This window comes from Bombina bombina, chromosome 5 (genome assembly GCF_027579735.1).
Source record: "Bombina bombina isolate aBomBom1 chromosome 5, aBomBom1.pri, whole genome shotgun sequence".
NCBI classification, from domain to species: Eukaryota; Metazoa; Chordata; class Amphibia; order Anura; family Bombinatoridae; genus Bombina; species Bombina bombina.
This window is the reverse complement of record NC_069503.1, coordinates 1,012,339,360-1,012,361,523: the sequence shown is the minus strand read 5'-3', so window position 1 is coordinate 1,012,361,523 and position 22,164 is coordinate 1,012,339,360. Positions and strand designations below refer to the sequence as shown.

The window sequence follows — 22,164 nt, the reverse complement described above, 5'->3', positions numbered from 1 at the left end:
ATTCCTTAGATATAATGTCCGCCACCATTGGCTTACACATTATTCATTTTCTATGAAGTGTTCCTCTTTGCAGAGTTAAAATAACGAGGAAAAAATAACTGTACAATGCAAGCTGGGAATTAGAGTACAATACTGCAGAGGCACAATACTGAGTGGGACATAGTGAACTAGAAATTCCAGAATGCTTTGTAACTCCCAGAATAATGTGCTTCTTTTTCTAAAGCTGAACTAATTTAAGAGGATTAAAAGTCATAGAAACAGACATTCAATTGTCTTTTTTTTGCAGATTTACTCCCCCCGTGGACACCCATGGCCACCAATGAAAGTACTAGGAACACGTCAGGGATTTTCAACTTAGGTACATAAGCTGGATATTGTTTTTTAATCTGTTTTCCTCTGTGGGTTTGGACTCAGGTACACCTAATGTATTTAAAACTTCCTTAACTCCTTAAGGACCGGGCATTTCAGACTAAAACTTCCCCAAAAGACAAGAGCATTTTTAGTATATTTGCCATCACTACATTTAAACACAAATAGAGCCTTTTTTATATTTACCTATCAAAACTATATATATATTTTTTAATAGACAAAGTATTGATCTAGGCCCATTTTGGAATATTTCATGCCACCATTTCACCGCCAAATGCGATGAAATAAAAAATAGTTAACTTTTTCACAAACTTTAGGTTTCTCAATAAATTATTTACAAACAGCTTGTGCAATCATGGCACATATGGTTGTAAATGCTTCTCTGGGAACCCCTTTGTTCAGATGGCTTTGCCATTGCTTTTTGGTAATTAGAAGGTTGCAGCTGCGGACCACACATTTATTATTCCTAGCTTTAGTGTAGAGATTACCCTCCCACTTGATACTTCCCACCCCCTGATCCCTAATTGATCGTCTCAAAAAGCTCTCTTCCCTCCCCCACCCCCCAATTATCACCTTCATCTTAAGTACTGGCAAAAAAAATATTTTTAGCAGTGTAGGATCCCCCTTAACCCCCAACCTCCCTGATCCCCCCCAAACAGCTCTCTACATCTCCCCCTCTACATATTAGCTGCCATTTTATGTACTGGCAGCTGTCTGGCAGCACCCAGTTTGCTATATTTTTTTATTTATTTGACAAAAAACAAATTCTGTAGTGTAACTGCCCCCCCCCTCATTACCATACCCCCTCTCCCAGATCGCTTTCCAACCCTCTACCCTACTTTCCACTTTAGGAACCCCCTCTCTCTGCTTCCCCCTCCTCCCCACTCATTGCCGCTCTACAAGTATTTTTTTTCCGTAGCGTATCGGTCCCATCCCTCCCACCCACCTCCCGCCTCCTCCAGCGATGGGCTGCCCACCTGCCTCCCTCCTTACTCTCCCACCCACCAACGATCGGCACCATCGTTGTCCGATGCAGAGAGGGCCACAGAGTGGGCCCTCTCTGCATCGGTAACACTGCAACTCATGGGGCATGTAGAAATAGCGCAATCTCGCTACTTCTAGCAAGATCGCGGCAGAGATAAGCCCAGGACTTAAGGGCTTAACGACCAGCGTCTTAAGTGCTCTATTTTAAATCTAAACTTAAAGGATTAGATTCTGTTATAATTTTTAAGCTAAACAACTAACATATTAAAGTTAATAAACATTAATTAAAACCTACTGACCTATATTTTCTCCAAAACGAAGTTTCATAACATTCTAAAAGTTATATATTTTATTCGCCGATAATGTCACGTTATCCTGTCCACTATTTTCAGCACTGAGTGTTCAAAATACTTAAACCAATAACTTTGTGTTTAAAGCGCCATTTTGAAACCTAGGTATTGTAAACTGATTGGTACAGAGCAAAGGATACCCACGGAGTGGGTTTGGAAAACAATTAAATTTGCAGACAAGATTTCTGATATACGGTAGAGATATGTTAATGAAATGCTATTGATAAAAAGCATATTTGGGGTAGTTAGTTAGTAACAGGCATAGAAAATATTTACTTACAGTGGCCCTTTAAAGTCCTCAGAGTTCCTTTCAGATTCTCTTTAGGATTCAGAAGATGAAAGTTCACCTTTAGAACTAGCCAAGGAGTCGTTGACATCAGAAGGTTGTATATGGCTGACCACTGCAGTTCCAACAGAACTGCTGGTTCTAGACTTGGAGGAACAGTGTTTAGCCTTCCTTTTCTTTTTCCCTGCAACTGGCATAGCACTCAGGGCAGCAGACACCGCAGATTGTAAATGGGTCACAGAGAACTGCATGTGCATACATATGAGTCAACATTTGTGGCTGGTTTGAATACCAGGACCCCCTGAATGAGACTGCAGAATAGATGTAAGGCATTAGCTGCATAATTGAGGACACAGAGTATGTAACTTGCATAGCATGCATTTATTAAAAACCCAGAAAGGAGTAGAACAAGTTGCCTCCTGACTAGGTTCAAGTATAGAGTCATCCATACCGACTATGTAGTGGGTGCAGGAATTAACACTGATGGTGCACTATAATAAAGGGAGGGAAAACACTGTGGACCCCACATTTCTTTTTCCACAAATGTCTGCCCCAAAGCCTACCTTAATCAAATGCTCGGTCTGAAGTGCCTCACTACCTCCATATCAGGCCAACACTGCCGCTTCCTAAGCTGTTGCACACTCGCTGCAAGGAGGGGATGGCGCCAAAACTGCCTTCATGGGGTTAATTTGGGTATGGAAGTTTTTATGCCCTAACTACTAAAATATATAATTGTATTACCTAATTTATCACCTGCTTAAACATCCCTCTGCTAAACCACTACCTTTTTATGTTGAGCTTTATATCTGGTTACATGCTGGCTTTAACTCCTAGTATGCGATAGCTTTAGTCTTTAATAAGTTCCTCATCAAATTCTCAATAAAGAACCATTATTCTGCATGCCCATAACTACCTGCTCTGGTAGACAGGCATTCTGGTTGACTGGAAGATTTATTCAAATGCAAACCACTCATGGGTTCCAGCTCAAGATGCACGTGCATCTTCTCTTAGATGTACACGAAGCACACAATCGGCAGTCGCACTCCAAAACTTTCTCAAAATCAAAAGCCTTTATTACATCATGTTAAAAATAAATACAAGATAATTCAATGCAACTTATGCATTTCGCACACGTAACCAACGCTTAATATTAGATGCACATGCTCTTATTACAGGGACATGAAAGTCAACTTGTGATGATGCTGAGAAGTAATAGGGGGCGCCCTTAATATGTGAGCTAGTAGTTAATGAGCAATTTTGGTAGTGAATTGCTAATTAGGTAGGTATTGATGACAATAGTATGTCAATACACACCGTCATTAGTAAAATACAAAAAATATGTAATGAGAAGTGACCGAAAAATCCTAAAAAAAGGATTAGCAACAATGTATCAATAGTGTGCCAGTAAATACAATATTACAAATATTATACAGTTGATAGTAAAAAAGCAAAGAACAAAAGTCCTTAGGTGACATATAAATAGTATCAGATAAGATGAATAAGTAGGCACATTCAAGGCAGCTATCTGTAGAGGATCAAGGCCGCGACCCAGGATCAGTGATCTGTAGTGGATAGAAGAGGACAGAAGCACCACATGGCCCAATATTGTTGGAAAGAATTTTTGAGATATAAGGTGTGATGGTTGTACTCACATGAGATAAGACACCCCTAATGATGTAGATGGAACGATCTGGGGTCAAGACAGTCACCCAGAAGACTGACATCCAGTGGATGTGTGGGTGGTCTGTAGAGGACAATACAAAGCACAAGAGGGTGCCTATATGGCCTAGTATTGCTGATACAAATGAGTAGTGGAATATATGAAATGCACTCACATTTGGTGGAGCACCTCCCTTGGTGCTACAAAGGCAAGCTGGGATCAATATAGTCACCCAGTAGACTTAATCGCCGGCAATTCAGCTCTCAAAGTCCAATAGCAGATTGGAGGTGTAGATGGTAGATGACAAGCAGGCAGCAAGTGGTAAGTCATAAAACTTCATTTAAAAGGTTAACATAGTTAGCAACGCGTTTCTCAGCCAACCAGTGGCTGTTTCATCAGGCTTAGTAAAAAGAATAATTATTATATTATTTACTAATCCTGATGAAACAGCCACTTGTTGGCTGCCTGCTCGTCATCTACCATCTACACCTCTAAAGCTTCTTCATTAGATGCTTTCACCACTCTTGTTTACATTGTTCTAATTCTGTCCTATTGGTCAAGGCATCTTGGTATCTTCTCTAGTGAGAATGGCTATAGCCAAACTCTTTACTATGCATTCATGTGCAAACCTGCTCATTCAAGATATTATCTTTCAGCAAGATAGATGTACAGGTCTTGTATCTGACAGTTTGTTGACTAAGTAGCACCATTTGGGTAGTCTTCAGCCTATTGTACTAAAGATGCTTTTCTGCTTGGATTCAGTAACATGAGATTGTATTGGATTTGATTGCTATGTGTCATACACTTGAATGTTTGCATGACGTTTTTAAGAAAAATCTTAGCTCCAGTGCCTTGAAAGTTCAGGTCTCATCTTTTTCTGGAATTAGATTAGAATAATTTAAAAGGTCAGTAAACACCTTGTAATTACAAGACATTTCTGTTGTGTTGCTATTGAATAACAAATAAGCCAATTTGCCTTATTTGGAGAAGCCAATCTGTGGTTTAGTCCTCAGACAGGCTAACCACTGACATAAGGTTAGTAGTATACATTATATTGCTATGCAATTGTTAGCTGATAAAGCCAATTAGGAATAGATAGTTAGCAGGGTGCATTTAAAGTTACAAGAATTTTAAATTACTCATTTTTTTAGCGCTAAATTATATATAGAAGTAGTATTTAATCTGTTTGTTCAATATTTAACCCCCCCACCCCCCCAACTTCAAGTCTGATAAATTCCATGACTCTTTTACTACCAGCCAAGTTTTCTTGATCTCGGATATGAAATGAAGATATCCATTCTGAAAATGTTTGCAGTATTATGCCATGAATGGAAAATAAGGATATCAGAGGTTAAATATTAGATGGTTAATCTTGATCTATAAAATAGGTTGTTGTGACAGTAAATTGGGAAATGATTTCTGGATTTCAGAAACCATAGTCAAAATATTCAAGTACTACCTGAGCTAAAATCTGTTATTCTATGCATTAGCAATTGTAAATGATTTACACAGTGCATTTTTTTAATCATGGGTTTGCCTTTTACACACTTAACTAATCCAATTTACATATTGTTAGTATTTTTTTTTTTAAATAATTGCACTTTAAATTCTTCCACTGCAACCAAATTATACGACATTGCAGCTGCGCTTGCACACTTATTACTAATATGCTGCCGCTTACGATGTCATTGGTAGTAAATTGTCAGCATTTCTAAAATAAAAACATTTCCTTAGCGCCTGCGAGTGCGTTATTACTTAATAATCTGGCTATCTAAGTTGACGTCCCTTATTTATGACACAGAACACCATCCAGCAGGCAGTTACTGCAAACCCAAAGTAGTCTAGCTGCAGAGTGCAGACTGGAACTCCACTCTAGACAGGAAACATGTGACCTCCGTCCACTGACTCTAGACAGGAAACATGTGACCTACACTCAAATCCTTTTTTTTTTTTAAATCAACTTTAATGTAACAAACAACCTATAGACAATCATTCTGAAAACGAAACATTTTGCAGCTTTCTTGTTCTTCTTAATGTGCACTCACAGTGGTTTATGCTGATTGTCATTTATAAGGTAACCACTTTGAGTGCACATTAAGAAGAACAAGAAAGCTGCAAAATGTTTCGTTTTCAGAATGATTGTCTATAGGTTGTTTGTTACATTAAAGTTGATTTAAAAAAAAAAAAAAAAAAAAAGCTTTGAGTGGAGGTCACATGTTTCCTGTCTAGAGTGGAGCTCCAGTCTGCAGCTAGACCCTTCTCCTGCAAAAAGCTGTCCATTCCTCTTTGGTTGGAGTCTTCTTTACAGCAATACTCAGCCCTGCCTTTTCTGTGTGACAGCGTAACCTGGTCTGAGCATGCGCTGTAATACTAATGGGGGAGCCAAGGCTTTCTAAAATGGAACACACCGGAGCGTTTGGGGACAATGTAAGTGACAGAAGCACGTGAATGCTCAATGCAGGGCTGAAGTGATCTCTACTATATCTTCTGCTTCTTTAATATTTTTTTTATATATTTTTATTCGATATATGTCTTGTCTGCTGTTTGCTGATATCACTAATAAAACTATTTTATTCTAGATTACAAATCAATATATACACATGTCCATTGTTGTCAGATACGCTGCAGGCCATATGCTTGTAGATTTAACTATTTATTGACCAGTGGATACCTTAAAGGGACACTCAGGTTAAATTAAATTTTCATGATTCAGATACAGCATTTAATTTTAAACAACTTTCCAATTTACTTCCATTAAAAAAAATGTGCACAGTCTTTTATATTTACAATTTTTGAGTCACCAGATCCTACTGAGCATGTGCAAGAATTCAAAGACTATACGTATATGCATTTGTGATTGGCTGATTGCTATCACATGGTACAAGGGGAGTGGAAATATACATAACTTTGAAATTTGTTATAAAAAATTTCTACTACTCATTTGAAGTTCAGACTAAGTGCTATTACATTGTCTTGTTATCTTGCATTTGTTGATTATGCAAATCTAATGTGTTGACTGGTTCTTTAAAATATAGTTTCGGTACACCTTTCCAGGGGAATTATTGTTCTTGTTTTGTTTTAACATTTCAACATGGTTTCCATGGCTGCAGGAGTAAAACAGACTTCACAGTGACCTGAAATATTTATAAATGTATGTGATTCTTCTTTTAACCTTACAGATGTTTATACAAGTCAACAGCCATGTTGGAGCAATGTCTATAAAATGATGGTTTCTAACCTTTTCAAATGATGGTCAAAGTGTAATATGTTCAAACACTGTAATGCAATTAATTGAAATAAATGTTTGTATGTATGTGTGTGGGTATATATATATATATACTTCCATTAGAAAAATTTCTTTCAAAAAAAGAAAGTTGATGGGTTGTGTGTTGTGTCTGTGTAGACTTTAAATTAAAGGACAGGACATCCACACATTTTCTTTCATGGTTTGGATAGAACATACAATTTACTGCTATTATCAAACTTATTTCATTATCTTGTTATCCTTTGCTGAAGGAACAGCATCACACTACTGGCAGCTTTTTCAAGAAAGGATACCAAGAGAACAAAGCACATTTGAAAATAGAAGGGAATTTAAAAGTGACTTAAAATGACATGCTCTATCTGAAGTTTAATTCATTTTGACTTTCCTATCCCTTTTTATTTGTGCTATACAAGCCACTACTGACTACTGACTCTCTGAGAAGGTGTAGTGTTTAAAGGGACATGAAACCCAAATTTTTTCTTTCATGATTTAGAAAGAGCATACAATTTTAAACAACTTTCTAATTTACTTCTATTATCTATTTTGCTTCATTCTCTTGATATTCTTTGCTGAAAAGCATATCAAGATATGCTTAGTAGCTGCTGATTGGTAGCTGCACATAGATGCCGCCTGTGATTGGTTCACTGTGTGCATTGCTATTTCTTCATTAAAGTATATCTAAAGAATAAAGCAAATTAGGTAATAGAAGTAAATTGGAATGTTGTTTAAAATTATATTCTCTACCTTAATCATGAAAGAAAATGTTTGGTTATAGTGTCCCTTTAAATACTGGTGCACTGAACATCCCAGTATATGTGCGTGTGTGACTGAACAACAGTAATAACATTTACTAGAAGCATTTTTGCTAATAGAAGTATAGTGCAAAATTATTTTAATTTATAATTGAAATGCACCCATGCACATTTCAATTTAAATAAAATCATTTCAATTTTGAACTTTCCATCCCTTTAAATCAAACAAAGGGGCATAGAAAGAAGAGGTCTGACGCTCTGCTCACTGGTAGATAAATGCCATAAATTAGCAATCTCCTACCTTCATACGAAAAAATAATGTTCCTGTAATATGAGGGACCGTATACACACCAAGTCTGTATGTAATTGCTATAGACTTACCAATCTCCTGTCTACTAGGTCACATAAAGGCCTCTATTTATGAAAGGTCTTGCGGACCTGATCCGACAGTGCGGATCAGGTCCACAAGACCTCGCTGAATGTGGAGAGCAATACGCTCTCCGTATTCAGCATTGCACCAGCAGCTCACAAGAGCTGCTGGTGCAACGCTGCCCTCTGCAGACTCGCGGCCAATCGGCCGCCAGCAGGGAGGTGTCAATCAACCCGATCGTACTTCAATCAACCCGACCGCTGCTTCATAACTGCTGTTTCTGGCGAGTCTGAAGACTCGCCAGAAACACGGGCCATCAAGCTCCATTCAGAGCTTGATAGATAGGCCCCATAGGGTGGTTTGGGAATTAAAAGAACCCCTAGTATTAAAGGGATACTATACCCAGATTTTTTTTCTTTCATGATTCAGGTAGAGTATGCAATTTTAAGCAACTTTCTAATTTACTCTTCTTTGTTCTCTTGTTATCTTTATTTGAAACACAGAATGTAAAGCTTAGGAGCCGGCCCATAATCAAGCGCTATCCAGGGTGATGAACCTAAAAACACTTTTTTTTGTTCCATTGACTTCTATGAGGGAATATGTTATCGAGAGTGATATTTTAAGTTCGGCTTTTTACGTGCATTTGGTTAGCGCGCAAACAAAAACTGTTTACTTTTAATTTGTAATATGAGCGCTACCCGACGCACGCAAAAAGCTTACTTCTAACGGAGTTAGCATTCGAGCAGGAGCAATAAATACCGCTCCACTTGAAATCTGGCCCAAAATGTACTAAAATTATTCTGGAACAAAATACAAAGATTTGTATAGTTGATAGATTTACCAAGCATATGATATCAATGTATATTGACAATACAATAAAGTTTAATTTAGCCCTAATTTATTCCTTGTCCTGTGTTAGAATGATGTCTTGGACAACCGGTTAAATGTTTGTAGTGATGAAGATGAACCACTCCTCAGAAAAAACGCACGTCGGTTTGTCATCTATCCAATCAAATACCCTGACATTTGGCGGATGTATAAGCAGGCACAGGCTTCCTTCTGGACTGCTGATGAAGTAAGTCTTAACCTTCAGTTGTAATATTAATTTCTATTAGATCAGGGCTTGACAAAACCAAAGACCCTTCCATACTACCTGCTGCCACAAAGAATATCTTCTGGACCACACCTGGGAACTGCATTTCCCAGCATTTCAATATGGTTAAATGAGCATTGTTATATGATGCTGCCAGTTCTAGACTAGAGCTTTATGGTACAATGAAGTTGAGGGCATGCGCTGAACCAGCATTCCTCTTGGCAGACTTTCCCTAACAAATTTAACACTACGTTTTTGCGTGATCCATCCCAAAATAATACCCAAATCTCAGCAAAAAGGAACACCTCGTCGCACATAACCATAGCTTTTGGCTCCCGTCTGACATGCGTTTTGCCAAATAGAGATTTATCAAAGGTGCCTTTTATGTGTATTCACGCAAACATAGTGTAAATATTGTTTGGGAAAGTCTCCTGAGAGGAATGCTGGTGCTGCAAAATTGTTTTTACAATTAATAAGGCAGGTTATTAGGACAATCGATAGATACAGACTCGCATTCTCTACACATAATAATAATAATAATTTACAATTTTTATAGCGCTTTTCTCCCTGCTAGACTCAAAGCACTTTACAAACATAAGATATAAAAGTTAGTAAATTCTGAAGGTTAGATAAGCGGACTGAATGCCTGATGTAAGAGGTGGGTCTTTTGCTTTTTTTAAAAGTCTGTAAGGACGGTGCCTCTCTGATTGCGCACAGTAAAGAGTTCCAGAAAGTATGGGCAGCGTGGCAGAATGCTCTGGAGCCTGAGTTTGTCCTTATTCTTGGCACTGACAGGAGGGATGTGCTGGCTGACCGAAGTGAGCGGGAAGGGGTGTAGGGTGTTAGGAGCTCTTTCAGGTACTGTGGGCCTAGATTGTTTAAGGCTTTGAAGGTCAGTAAGCCAATTTTAAAATATGTTCGCCATTTAATTTGCCTTTTCACATGACTTAAAGGGATACTAAATCCAAGAAGAGTAGAATTTATGAATAGCATACCAAAAACATATGCATAATATTGAAGGATATGACGGTATTTGTTGTCTTCGGTACATTTTAATTGGTTTGTAAACAGCTGCTAGAACCACTATGAAGTTATGCAATTTATTTATGGAGCATTTTAATAATCTGACTGTTTATGAAAAAGACAAGATATGCTTCTGAAATAGATAACATTGTTTAAATGGAATTTTGTATTAATCACTTTACCATACTACTCAAGTGTTTCAGAAACAGCAGAAATGTCCCAATCTGCAGTTTTGTTCTTGGGGTCATGTAAATGCCTTAAAGGGACAGGAAACTGCAAAAATGTATTTCGTGATTCGGATAGAACATACAATTTTAATCAACTTTCCAATTTACTTCTTTAGTCAAATTTGCTTCATTGTTTTTTTATTCTTTGCTGAAGGAACATTTGTACTATCTGAACGCATCTAGTTTGACAAATGTGTAAAGGCACCAACCAGCAGCTAGCTCCCACTAGTGTAGGATATATGTGCATTCTTTTTCAACAAGGGATACCAAGAGAACAAAGCACATTTGAAAATAGAAGTGAATTTAAAAGTGTCTTAAAATCACATGCTCTATCTGTATTATGCTAGTGTGTTTTTTTTAAAATAATTTTTTATTAAGTTTCAATTCAAGGCATACATACAATAGAATGTAAGTAAATAACAGACAATGAACATCAAAATAACTTCAAAGTGTAGTAAGAATAAGTAAAAAAGAATATATTACATGCTTATATGACAAATTATAAATGAAGTATACACATTGTTTGCCTGTCAAACTGTATACCCGCTAAATGATTCATCAGGCCGCTCTTGACCTGCCCAGTAATGTAAAAGATGTGAAGTTATAGCAGGAAGTCTTCAACAGAAGGAGACCACTCTTGGGTCCCAGATGATGGAGAACCTTATCTTTCTTTATAGGATATTTCCCTGGTGTGTGTTAGGAATACAAGATGTGAGATCATACCCCTAGTAAGAAAAAGCGGCCACTTTTGGGTCACTTAGTCTAGAGAGATAAATTAACGGGGGTTGAACAGGGGAAGGAGGACTATGAAAGAATATAAAAGTCGCTCTCGGACCTAGAGTATAAATAAAACTAAGCATATTCGTTATAGATCAACTTAAAGGTAATATGTAAAGCAATAAAGCTTCAAGTATTGGATATAGACCCAAAATGTGCACAAAATCAGACATTTTCACTATGTGTTAACATTAAATGTAATGAATAGCCTTAAATGGGTCCATCTATAACAGAAGGAAAGAACTAAATGATATGTAGGAACTACTGTATTCTAGAGCTTCATATGCAGTGACGTTTAGGGATTCTATGGCACTATATCATATGTCTGCTAAAAACATTTAAGCAATCTCTGTAATGTATAAAATGCAGCATTTTTTTATCTTATTATTAGGTATATATAGCAAAAGAGAAACCAATCCTATTCTCCGATACCATTACAGTATATATCAACTATGGATGTGTATATTAATCTTTACTGCCCCCCAGTGTGGAGAATTAGTATATGAACTGTTTCTTTTAGTACAATCTACAGTTGGATTGGAAACCATTAAAATATACAATAGTATAGGAATATGTAATTAGTTTTAGGAGTCAGTTGTATCTCCCAAAATGACATTGAATAGATAACAATTGGCCACTTTCTTTTTTTTTAAATATTTTATTTTCAGTTTTCAACATAAACAAAAACCAAAACAAACAAAAGATTACATATTTTGCATCCCTGCATTACATTTCAATTGTCTCATATTGCTATTACCCTTCCCAGAGGGGGAGAGGCATTTTAAGATATGATTATTACATTGATGGTCCTGGCAAAATTGAATAACACATATTAGATATATCCTTAAGTTGAGCAAGTCTCACCCGAACCAGGAATGCCTTCTATACATAGGTCGCATGTGCACAAGTCCAATGTTGGAGTTGTATTTGCCTCAGCTATACTTCCAATGAGGTTTTACATAGCAAAGTAAGGGAGCAGTCATGCAACAAAAATAAAATAAAATACAATACAGACAGACAAGACATACAGGAAAACAAAAAGTCTCCAAAAATTTTCTTATGAGTGTGGGCGAATCACAAATGTTTTACTACGAACCATATAAAAGGACCTAACAGCTTCCAGAATATGCCCCTGAGATATGAAAACCAGACTGGATGGGGTTTGCCAGTGTTCTGAACTTAATACCGTGTATCTATTAGTGTTCACTTCCTGCTTCTATATTTGTATGAGTCCCAGATGAACAATATGTCTTCGTATAGATCTAGTTTTCCCTCCCTAAGGAAATAAAATCTCTCGAGGAGAAGGTCAGAATCCACCTGACTCTTCCAATCCTCTATACTGGGGATGGTGGATGATTTCCAATGTCTAGGTATATTTTGCTTTGCTACATTTATCATTATTAAAAATAATTGCCTTCTAATCTTGCATGGGATTTGAGGGGTTTGAGATAAAAGAATTAGTTCTAGACTAGGCGCTAATTGTGTGTGCAGTATCGAGTTTATTTCCTCGAAAATATTCCTCCAAAAAGCATTGATTGGGATGCAATCCCACCAAATGTGCCTCATGTTACCGATTTGGCCCCCACATCTCCAACAAGTATTAGAGCATTTTTTGAATATATATTTAAGTTTTGCTGGTGTTAAATACCAACGCATAAATATTTTAATGTTCGTTTCTTTAGCCTTAGCGGAGTGGGCTGATTTTGACAAATTTTTAAACCTATTGCTCCATTCCTTAGGAGGTGTAGTTTCTATTAATTCCCTGTCCCAGCTCTTAGTGTATGTTGGGAGATCCGGAAATCTGTTGTCTAGGACTAATTTGTACATTGTTGAAATAGATCTTTGGGATTTCCTACCATGTATGCAAGCTTGTTCAAATTGAGTTGGGATCCTTGTTAGGTCTGATTTGCATCTATGGGAGTAAATGAAGTGTCTAATTTGATGGTACCTAAACCACGAGGACAAAAAAGGAATATCCATGTCATTGAGCTGTTGTTTTGATTTTAATTTGCCTTTATCCATAATTGTATGTATAGGGATCTGTGAAAGGAAGTCAGGTTTGACATGTGCAGGCTCATCCAATCCTGGGGGGAATTCCTGGTTTGATAATAATGTTGTGAGTGGGGAGTATTGTGTGGAGATTCTTTTAAATGATTTTAATATGAGTTGCCAGTCTCTCCAGGTCTCATTGGTCATTGAAAGATGGGAGATAGCTACTCGTTTTACTGCTGGGAGGTTCCAGCAACTCGTGCCCAACAATTGGCCACTTTCTTATGCCACTTTACAGGTCATTAGTTAGACCAAATCTGGAATACTGTGTACAGTTCTGGAGACCATAACTTCAGAAAGATATAAATAAACTAGAAGCTGTCCAAAGCAGGGCTACTAAAGTGGTACATGGTCTAAAATATAAAACGTACAAAGAAAGATCTAAATATGTATAGTTTAGAGGATAGAAGGGAAAGAGGTCACGATAGAAACCTTCAAATATTTAAAGGGAATTCCTGTAATAAAATAGAAGCTGATGGGTGCAAATTGAATGTGCCTTGCTGAAAACTACAACCATGAGAGATCTCCCTTGGCTCCCCAAGCCCCATAGACCACCACAAGCGCACAAAAACTACTATATTAATACCACTTTAAACATATGGGATCACTTAATTAAGCATAATAAAGGTATATCCACCCCTATCTCCCCGCTAACTCCTTTGCTAGGTAATCAGATATTTTTCCAACATACATCCTTTGTCCAGTCACACACCGCGACACACATGCAGAATCTGCCTATTTATACTCTACTAGACTCAGGAACACTCAAGGACAGAGCAACACTAATCAATGAATTTGGTTCTCCCTTTCACAATTGGTATTCATATTTCCAGATCCGACATGCACTCAATAACAGCATGTATAAACAAAATATACTCAGATCACTAACAATATTTGAACAGCTCTGCGCCAATTCTGAAATCCAGAAAAAGCTTCTCTCAACAAGCTATAAATTGCTCAGAGGGTCCTTTCCCCTACAGAGACCCTCCTTTCTAAGGAAATGGAACACAGAAATACGTGGTGATATTACAGACGAAGAGTGGGGATCATGCTTTAAAGCTACCCACTCTGCGTCTTCTTCATTACTCGTGGCAGAAACAAACTATAAAATAATATCTCGCTGGTATTTGACACCATCACGACTTAGATATATTTTTCCTACGGCGTCTCCCGCTTGCTGGAGACGTTGTGGAGGCACAGGTACTATGACTCACATATGGTGGGAATGCCCCCCCATCTTGGACTTCTGGAACAGAGTTGAATCCACCATAAACAGAATTTTAGGCACAAATTTAACACTAGGCCCTAAACTTATCCTTCTCAATCATCTCCCGACACTTTACTGCTTATACCGCACAAAACTACTCCAGATCATGCTGACTGGTGCTAAAAGATTAATACCACGACTGTGGAAATCCCAAATAATCCTGTCACACACAAATTGGATATCAGAAGTCAAACACATCTTGAATATGGAAAGACAATGTTATTGCTTCCTGGGTAAGCAGGACTTTTTCACAGACATGTTTTTTATTTGGGAACAGGGAACTTCTGCACTTACAAGTACTGCCCCTGTCCCTCCCGACTCATAAATATCCGGGGTATCTCTTTGCAAATGCTTTCTTTTCAAGGACCATAACTATCTTAAATTATATATCTTCTATCATCAAATTTAGCCACATGACACTTACTACTAAGCAAACTTAGCAACCCAGTGAGAGGCAGACACTCATATACCCCCCTTCCCTCCTCCACCCTTCCCCCTCCTTCTTCTCTCCACACCTCCACTATTCTTTCTTCTTTTCTCTTGATACAAAATGTATGACCCAAATACAGGGAGTGCAGAATTATTAGGCAAATAAGTATTTTGACCACATCATCCTCTTTATGCATGTTGTCTTACTCTAAGCTGTATAGGCTCGAAAGCCTACTACCAATTAAGCATATTAGGTGATGTGCATCTCTGTAATGAGAAGGGGTGTGGTCTAATGACATCAACACCCTATATCAGGTGTGCATAATTATTAGGCAACTTCCTTTCCTTTGGCAAAATGGGTCAAAAGAAGGACTTGACAGGCTCAGAAAAGTCAAAAATAGTGAGATATCTTGCAGAGGGATGCAGCACTCTTAAAATTGCAAAGCTTCTGAAGCGTGATCATCGAACAATCAAGCGTTTCATTCAAAATAGTCAACAGGGTCGCAAGAAGTGTGTGGAAAAACCAAGGCGCAAAATAACTGCCCATGAACTGAGAAAAGTCAAGCGTGCAGCTGCCAAGATGCCACTTGCCACCAGTTTGACCATATTTCAGAGCTGCAACATCACTGGAGTGCCCAAAAGCACAAGGTGTGCAATACTCAGAGACATGGCCAAGGTAAGAAAGGCTGAAAGACGACCACCACTGAACAAGACACACAAGCTGAAACGTCAAGACTGGGCCAAGAAATATCTCAAGACTGATTTTTCTAAGGTTTTATGGACTAATGAAATGAGAGTGAGTCTTGATGGGTCAGATGGATGGGCCCGTGGCTGGATTGGTAAAGGGCAGAGAGCTCCAGTCAGACTCAGACGCCAGCAAGGTGGAGGGGGGAGTACTGGTTTGGGCTGGTATCATCAAAGATGAGCTTGTGGGGCCTTTTCGGGTTGAGGATGGAGTCAAGCTCAACTCCCAGTCCTACTGCCAGTTTCTGGAAGACACCTTCTTCAAGCAGTGGTACAGGAAGAAGTCTGCATCCTTCAAGAAAAACATGATTTTCATGCAGGACAATGCTCCATCACACGCGTCCAAGTACTCCACAGCGTGGCTGGCAAGAAAGGGTATAAAAGAAGAAAATCTAATGACATGGCCTCCTTGTTCACCTGATCTGAACCCCATTGAGAACCTGTGGTCCATCATCAAATGTGAGATTTACAAGGAGGGAAAACAGTACACCTCTCTGAACAGTGTCTGGGAGGCTGTGGTTGCTGCTGCACGCAATGTTGATGGTGAACAGATCAAAACACTGACAGAATCCATGAATGGCAGGCTTTTGAGTGTCCTTGCAAAGAAAGGTGGCTATATTGGTCACTGATTTGTTTTTGTTTTGTTTTTGAATGTCAGAAATGTATATTTGTGAATGTTGAGATGTTATATTGGTTTCACTGGTAAAAAATAAATAATTGAAATGGGTATATATTTGTTTTTTGTTAAGTTGCCTAATAATTATGCACAGTAATAGTCACCTGCACACACAGATATCCCCCTAAAATAGCTAAAACTAAAAACTACTTCCAAAAATATTCAGCTTTGATATTAATGAGTTTTTTGGGTTCATTGAGAACATGGTTGTTGTTCAATAATAAAATTAATCCTCAAAAATACAACTTGCCTAATAATTCTGCACTCCCTGTACTCTCTTATATATGCTATTACTTTAAGAAATTTGTTTAAAAAAAAAAAAAAAAAACTTGGGTAAGACATTGTCTATGTTATTTCGCATTCATACTTGTTGACCTTAATCACTGATCAATCTGACTTGTGCAATTCTTAATGTATGCAAATATGTGAACCCAATAAAAAACTTTGAAAATTAAAAAAAAAAAAAAAAAAAAAATAGAAGCTGAAAGCATTTTTCACAAAAAAATAAATGCCAAAACAAGGGGTCATAATCTAAAGTTAGAGGGTAGCAGATTCAGGAGAAATTTGAGGAAGCATTTTTTTTACAGAAAGGGTGGTGGATTCATGGAATAAACTTCCATTTAAAGGGACACTGAACCCAGAATTTTTCTTGTGTGATTCAGATAGAGCATGAAATTTTAAGCAACTTTCTAATTTACTCTTTATTCTCTTGGTATCTTTATTTGAAATGCAAGAATGTAAGTTTAGATGCCGGTCCATTTTTGGTGAACAACCTGGGTTGTCCTTGCTGATTGGTGGATAAATTCATCCACCAATAAAAAAGTGCTGTCCAGAGTCCTGAACTGAGAAAAAGCTTAGATGCCTTCTTTTTCAAATAAAGATAGCAAGAGAACGACGAAAAATTGATAATAGGAGTAAATTAGAAAGTTGCTTAAAATGTCATGCTCTATCTGAATCATGAAAAAAAAATTTTTGGGTTCAGTGTCCCTTTAAGGGGTAAACACAAAGACTGTAAAGAAATTCAAAAATGCCTGGGGCATGCATAAGGCTATCCTAAGGATAAAGTAACATAAAATATGGGTAGACTTGATGGGCCTTTTTGGTTCTTATCTACTGTAAAATTCTATGTTTCTATAATAGAAGACATTAGAGATACAAGATTAACTGTCTTGCCCAGCTTAAATACACGAGGATTGGGGAATGGCAGTTTGTTATGGAGCTGATGACTAGAAATTTCAGACATTGACTTCTTCATTAAATATTCCTTCTATGAGTAAGGTACCGGTTACAGTCCAAAGAATCTGCCATACTTATGAGACATTATCCCCCATAAGTACCCGTAAACAATTCTACCCTACTCCGTCTCTCTGTGAAGCTTAAATCCCAACAAACCTGTATACCGTTTCAACCATGTAAAAAAAAAAATTCAGTGGGTCTCCGAATAGAAAGTTGCAACTGTGGGATAATTTTAGTCACTCTAGGTGGCCTAAGCAAAGACTCAGTGTTCTGGTAGTGCAGCTGCCAAGTCTCGGTCCTGCGGTTAGGGCCCCTCACCGCTGACCTCACCAAAGCAAACATGCCATCTAGATCTCGTGGGTCACCACACATGTTAGCCCAATCTTCCGTGTGACCCCCTGGTTGTCTCACTATCCACTCACGGCCGCATCCCTCATAGTATTAGTCTGGAAATAGGATGGTCGATCTTCATGTGATCACAGGCTTAGTAAAGAGGGTGACCCCTGCTGGCTCAATAGAAAGTACCATAGGCCTCTGACTTTCATACCATAGCTCTATTCCTATAGAGGGTTGTGGGGAAGTGTTTTTCTGTGGGTCTCTAGGCTGGATATCCCTTTGCACACATTCTATATTGCAACGCATCTCTTTTTCAAAATCCATTAGCAAGAGATGTAGCTGTAGAAAGACGTCTTCCATAGTAAATAGCATAGAGTGTCCAAGATTAGCAAATCGGCTTCACCCAGTATTCTGGGGAAGGGGGTTTGCGGAAGCCTCGGTCTCAGGAGCAACCTGTGTCAACAGATGATAGGTGCATCCATAGTACAGTATAATCCACCGGAGGCCATGTGGCCTTACCGAAGAGCATAGGTCAGGGGAGTGAGCACAAAAAAAGCTCCAAAACTTCTTCAAAAATAGTGTTTAGACAGGTTTCATATAAGGATCTTGATTGCAGATCATAAGTGAGTAAAAATATATATTAAAGACTGTAGAAGCTATAATGGAGTCAGGACCTCTCACTGCACACATACTTGCGCTTCACCAGTCAGCTCCTCCCCCTGTATCATGCTAGTTTAACTGTGTGACCTATCCATTTAAATTTTCACCCTTTTTGCTTTTTTTTTAAAAAAAGAGTCCCATTGCTTCAACCTGGAAAAATACAGGATCTGTAATATACACAGCGCATAAGACAATTTCATAGTTCTATTTTACAATCAAGCTGATAGTTCCCAGCAATACAAGGCTTTGGGACATGACCTAAATACTCTCATTGTGATCATAACCCCAACATTTTTATTTGGGACCTAGAAATGTTGTGTGTGTGTGTATAATATATAGTTAAAGTGAAAGTAAATTTTTTGACTCAATATCGATGACATTTACTAATCTTATGTTAGACAACACAGTCACTAACTTTAAAAAAAAATGTTTTATTATTATTTTGAAGATATTTATATAATTATTGCCATACCGTTTATAAGCGCTTCGCTTCCTCCGCCCACACAAGTAGAGAATGTGCATGCGTGTCTCATGAGCGCGCATCTGAACAGGTCTAGATTGGATTGAAACACGCATGCGCATTTCTATTGGTAGGCGTAGAACTAGTCAGTTGGGACGCCAGTGGGGGACCAATGCGATTCGTCATTCAAAAACATTATTATTATTTTATTTTATTTTTTTAATATTGACAGGCAGAGTTACGGCGTGAGAAGGTATGGGTGTAAATGGTAGTATTTTAACTTTACTAAGTCAGATCCAAAGAAATGATGAATGAACGTCCACCTAAATTTAGCAGATATTTAATCGACTGCAGAGCGGTAGAGCATAGTTAACTTTTTCTTTAAATAAACCTTTAAAGTGAATGTCAAGTTTAATGAATCAGTGCCCGGTTTTTAAAAACAGGGGCACTTTCATTCATCAAAATTTACATTTCACTCGTTTTGTTAAAATAATTACCTTTTTAATCTTGAAAGCCGCTCCATTGATTTCCCCCTCCTACCACTCATCACTTCATACGTCAGTAATGACGAATATGGCATCCTCCAATCACGCCTTCCCCGCCAGGGGAATCATTGCCTGAGGCAACGCCGTGATTTTAGGAAGCCAGATTCGTCATTTTTGATATATGAAGAGGCTTGCGACGGGTGGGGGAAGCGCTGGAGTGGCTTTCAATATTAAAAGGTAAGTATTTTAAAAAAACGAGTGAAATGCAAAGTTTGATGAATGAAAGTACCCCTGTTATTAATAGGGTTTTTAAAAACCAGGCACTGATTTATCAAACTTGACATTGACTTTAATACAGTTTTTAATAACTGTCTACTTATACCATATTGCTATATTTAAATGTTACATTTACTATTATATTTATCTACCTTCAATTAAAGGTTGATTTATCTAAGGACCTTGCTCACTGGCATAAACTAAAGGCAGAAGAAAAACATTTTATTTCCTACATCTTGGCTTTTTTTGCTGCTAGCGATGGAATTGTCAATGAGAATCTGGTAAGATTTTATTAATAACATGACCTTATTGTTTGTTCTTCCCTTTATGTTGACTGATTATTTATGTTGTGTATTAATTATGAACCAAATTTAATTGAGTATCTTACTTTTTATGGATGCATTGGCTGCTTTTGGAGTGCATAAGTTGGGAATTATTTATTTGAGGAATAATCATAGCTTCTTGAGAGAAAAAAAATCCCAAGTCCAAGAACTGCATTAACCCTTTTTTCCAGTGGCTACTGATATATAAAAACATTCTGTTAAGTGAAATAGCAAGTATACATGGGCTTACATGCTTTGGTCTCAATGGTGCTTTGAAGGGACAGGAAACCCCAACATTTTCTTTCATGATTTGGATAGACTGATAAACAAAGAGAAACTCTTATTATTGTGCCAGCCGTTCAGACTTTTAACTGTTTCCAAAAAGGTATAAAATTCAAAGTATGTGCACCAAATGTGTTGCCAATATGTGTGAAACAGAGTGATGTGAAATGTCTGTTGGTCGCGAGCTGCCCCAGGTAATTGCACTATACAGGCAAATAATACTTGTCTAATAACCAATTGCAATGCTTGTAACAAGTAACCGGCACTCTTAGGCAAACCAAATAAAACGTTAACCTTCACTCACCCGTGTTCTGCGGATTGGGGGTACTTCTGGCAGACCTCTGCCGCTTTACATCCGCCACACTCCGTGCAGGTAAGGCTCCAATCAGGAAAAGGGCAAATTCACCGGAAGGCGCCAGGACGAAGCGGTGTACCTCTACCGCCTCAACTTATCCCAGCCGCAGTACTTCCTTGTTTTGTGTAAGTTGCTCCTCCCCCCTGCTCCGCTCCGTAACACGGTGAGACTATGTGATGAAAACAGCGGTCACCAAGACCGTAAGTATATGGCTAAACACAGATGGTCATCATACTTGCTCCAAACTGATGATCAATGTCCCATACTCAGCAAATGCTACCGGTGTACTGGAAAGTGAAAAGATCAAAGAGAGGAAGTCCCAGTAGCATAAAATTAAATCCTTTATTCTTGGTTCAAATAAAATCAAACATGGATATTCACAGCAAAGACGATGTGGAAGGTGCTGAGGGCGCAGCACTAACTGGCTTACATGTTTCGGAAAACATGTAAGCCAGTTAGTGCTGCGCCCTCAGCACCTTCCACATCGTCTTTGCTGTGAATATCCATGTTTGATTTTATTTGAACCAAGAATAAAGGATTTAATTTTATGCTACTGGGACTTCCTCTCTATGATTTGGATAGAACATGCAATTTGAAACCACTTTCCAATTTACTTCTGTTATCAAATCTACTTCATTCTTTTGTTATCCTTTTCTGAAGTTACAGCATTGCACTACTGGCAGCTAGCTGAACTCATCTAGTTAGCTAATCACAAGAGACAAATGTGTGCAGGCACCAATCAGCAGCTAGGATATGTGCATATTCTTTTTCAACAAGGGGTACCAAGAGAATGAAGCACATTTGGAAATAGAAGTGTCTTAAAATCACATGCTCTATCTGAATCGTGGACGTTTAATTTTGACTTTCCTATCCCTTTCATCATAGACCTGACACATGCAATATACAATCAAAATTATATACATGCTGATTAGTGATGCACCGAAATTTCGGCCGCCGAAAATGGGCCTTTCCCATTTCGTCCGAAAATTGCATGTTCTATTTGAAATTAAATTGACCCCTATGTACCACAAAATCAACCCCTGGCAGCCAGATTTGTATCCCTCTAAGTGTCCTCCCCCGTGCCTTACTGACCGCAATAAGTAGTTAGAAGACTCATCTAAATTTAGCCCCGTGTGGCTGGGTTATTTCTAGGCTATATTCAACTTTAACTACATGCCCCAGAATGCCTTGCGGGTAGAGGGGGTGCGGCACTGTGGGCTGTTCACTAACTTGAAGCAGAGCGGCAGAGTGAGAGAGGGAACTTGCCGTGTCAGATGAAATTTATGACACTTGCCTGCAGAACCATATAGTTACTTGTAAGGGATCCTCCGGTCAGTGAGTGTGTGAAAGGATCATACGTATATTTACCCTTATCTGGCTCCCTGTCTAACTGTGACTTTATTTGAAAAAGCAGTTCATTGAGTCCTGCA

General features: G+C 38.2%; 1 protein-coding gene across 1 annotated transcript in view; it reads left to right on the top strand.

Annotated features, from left to right (window-relative positions):
- Positions 1-5,891: 5,891 nt before the first annotated feature.
- Positions 5,892-22,164, top strand: part of RRM2B (ribonucleotide reductase regulatory TP53 inducible subunit M2B) — a 91,757-nt gene continuing 75,484 nt past the window's right edge. The window contains exons 1-3 of the mRNA XM_053715259.1: positions 5,892-6,076; positions 8,956-9,111; positions 19,939-20,055. Coding sequence (XP_053571234.1) covers positions 6,023-6,076; positions 8,956-9,111; positions 19,939-20,055 — 327 coding nt within the window. The 5' untranslated portion in view covers positions 5,892-6,022. The remainder of the gene's footprint in view (positions 6,077-8,955; positions 9,112-19,938; positions 20,056-22,164) is intronic.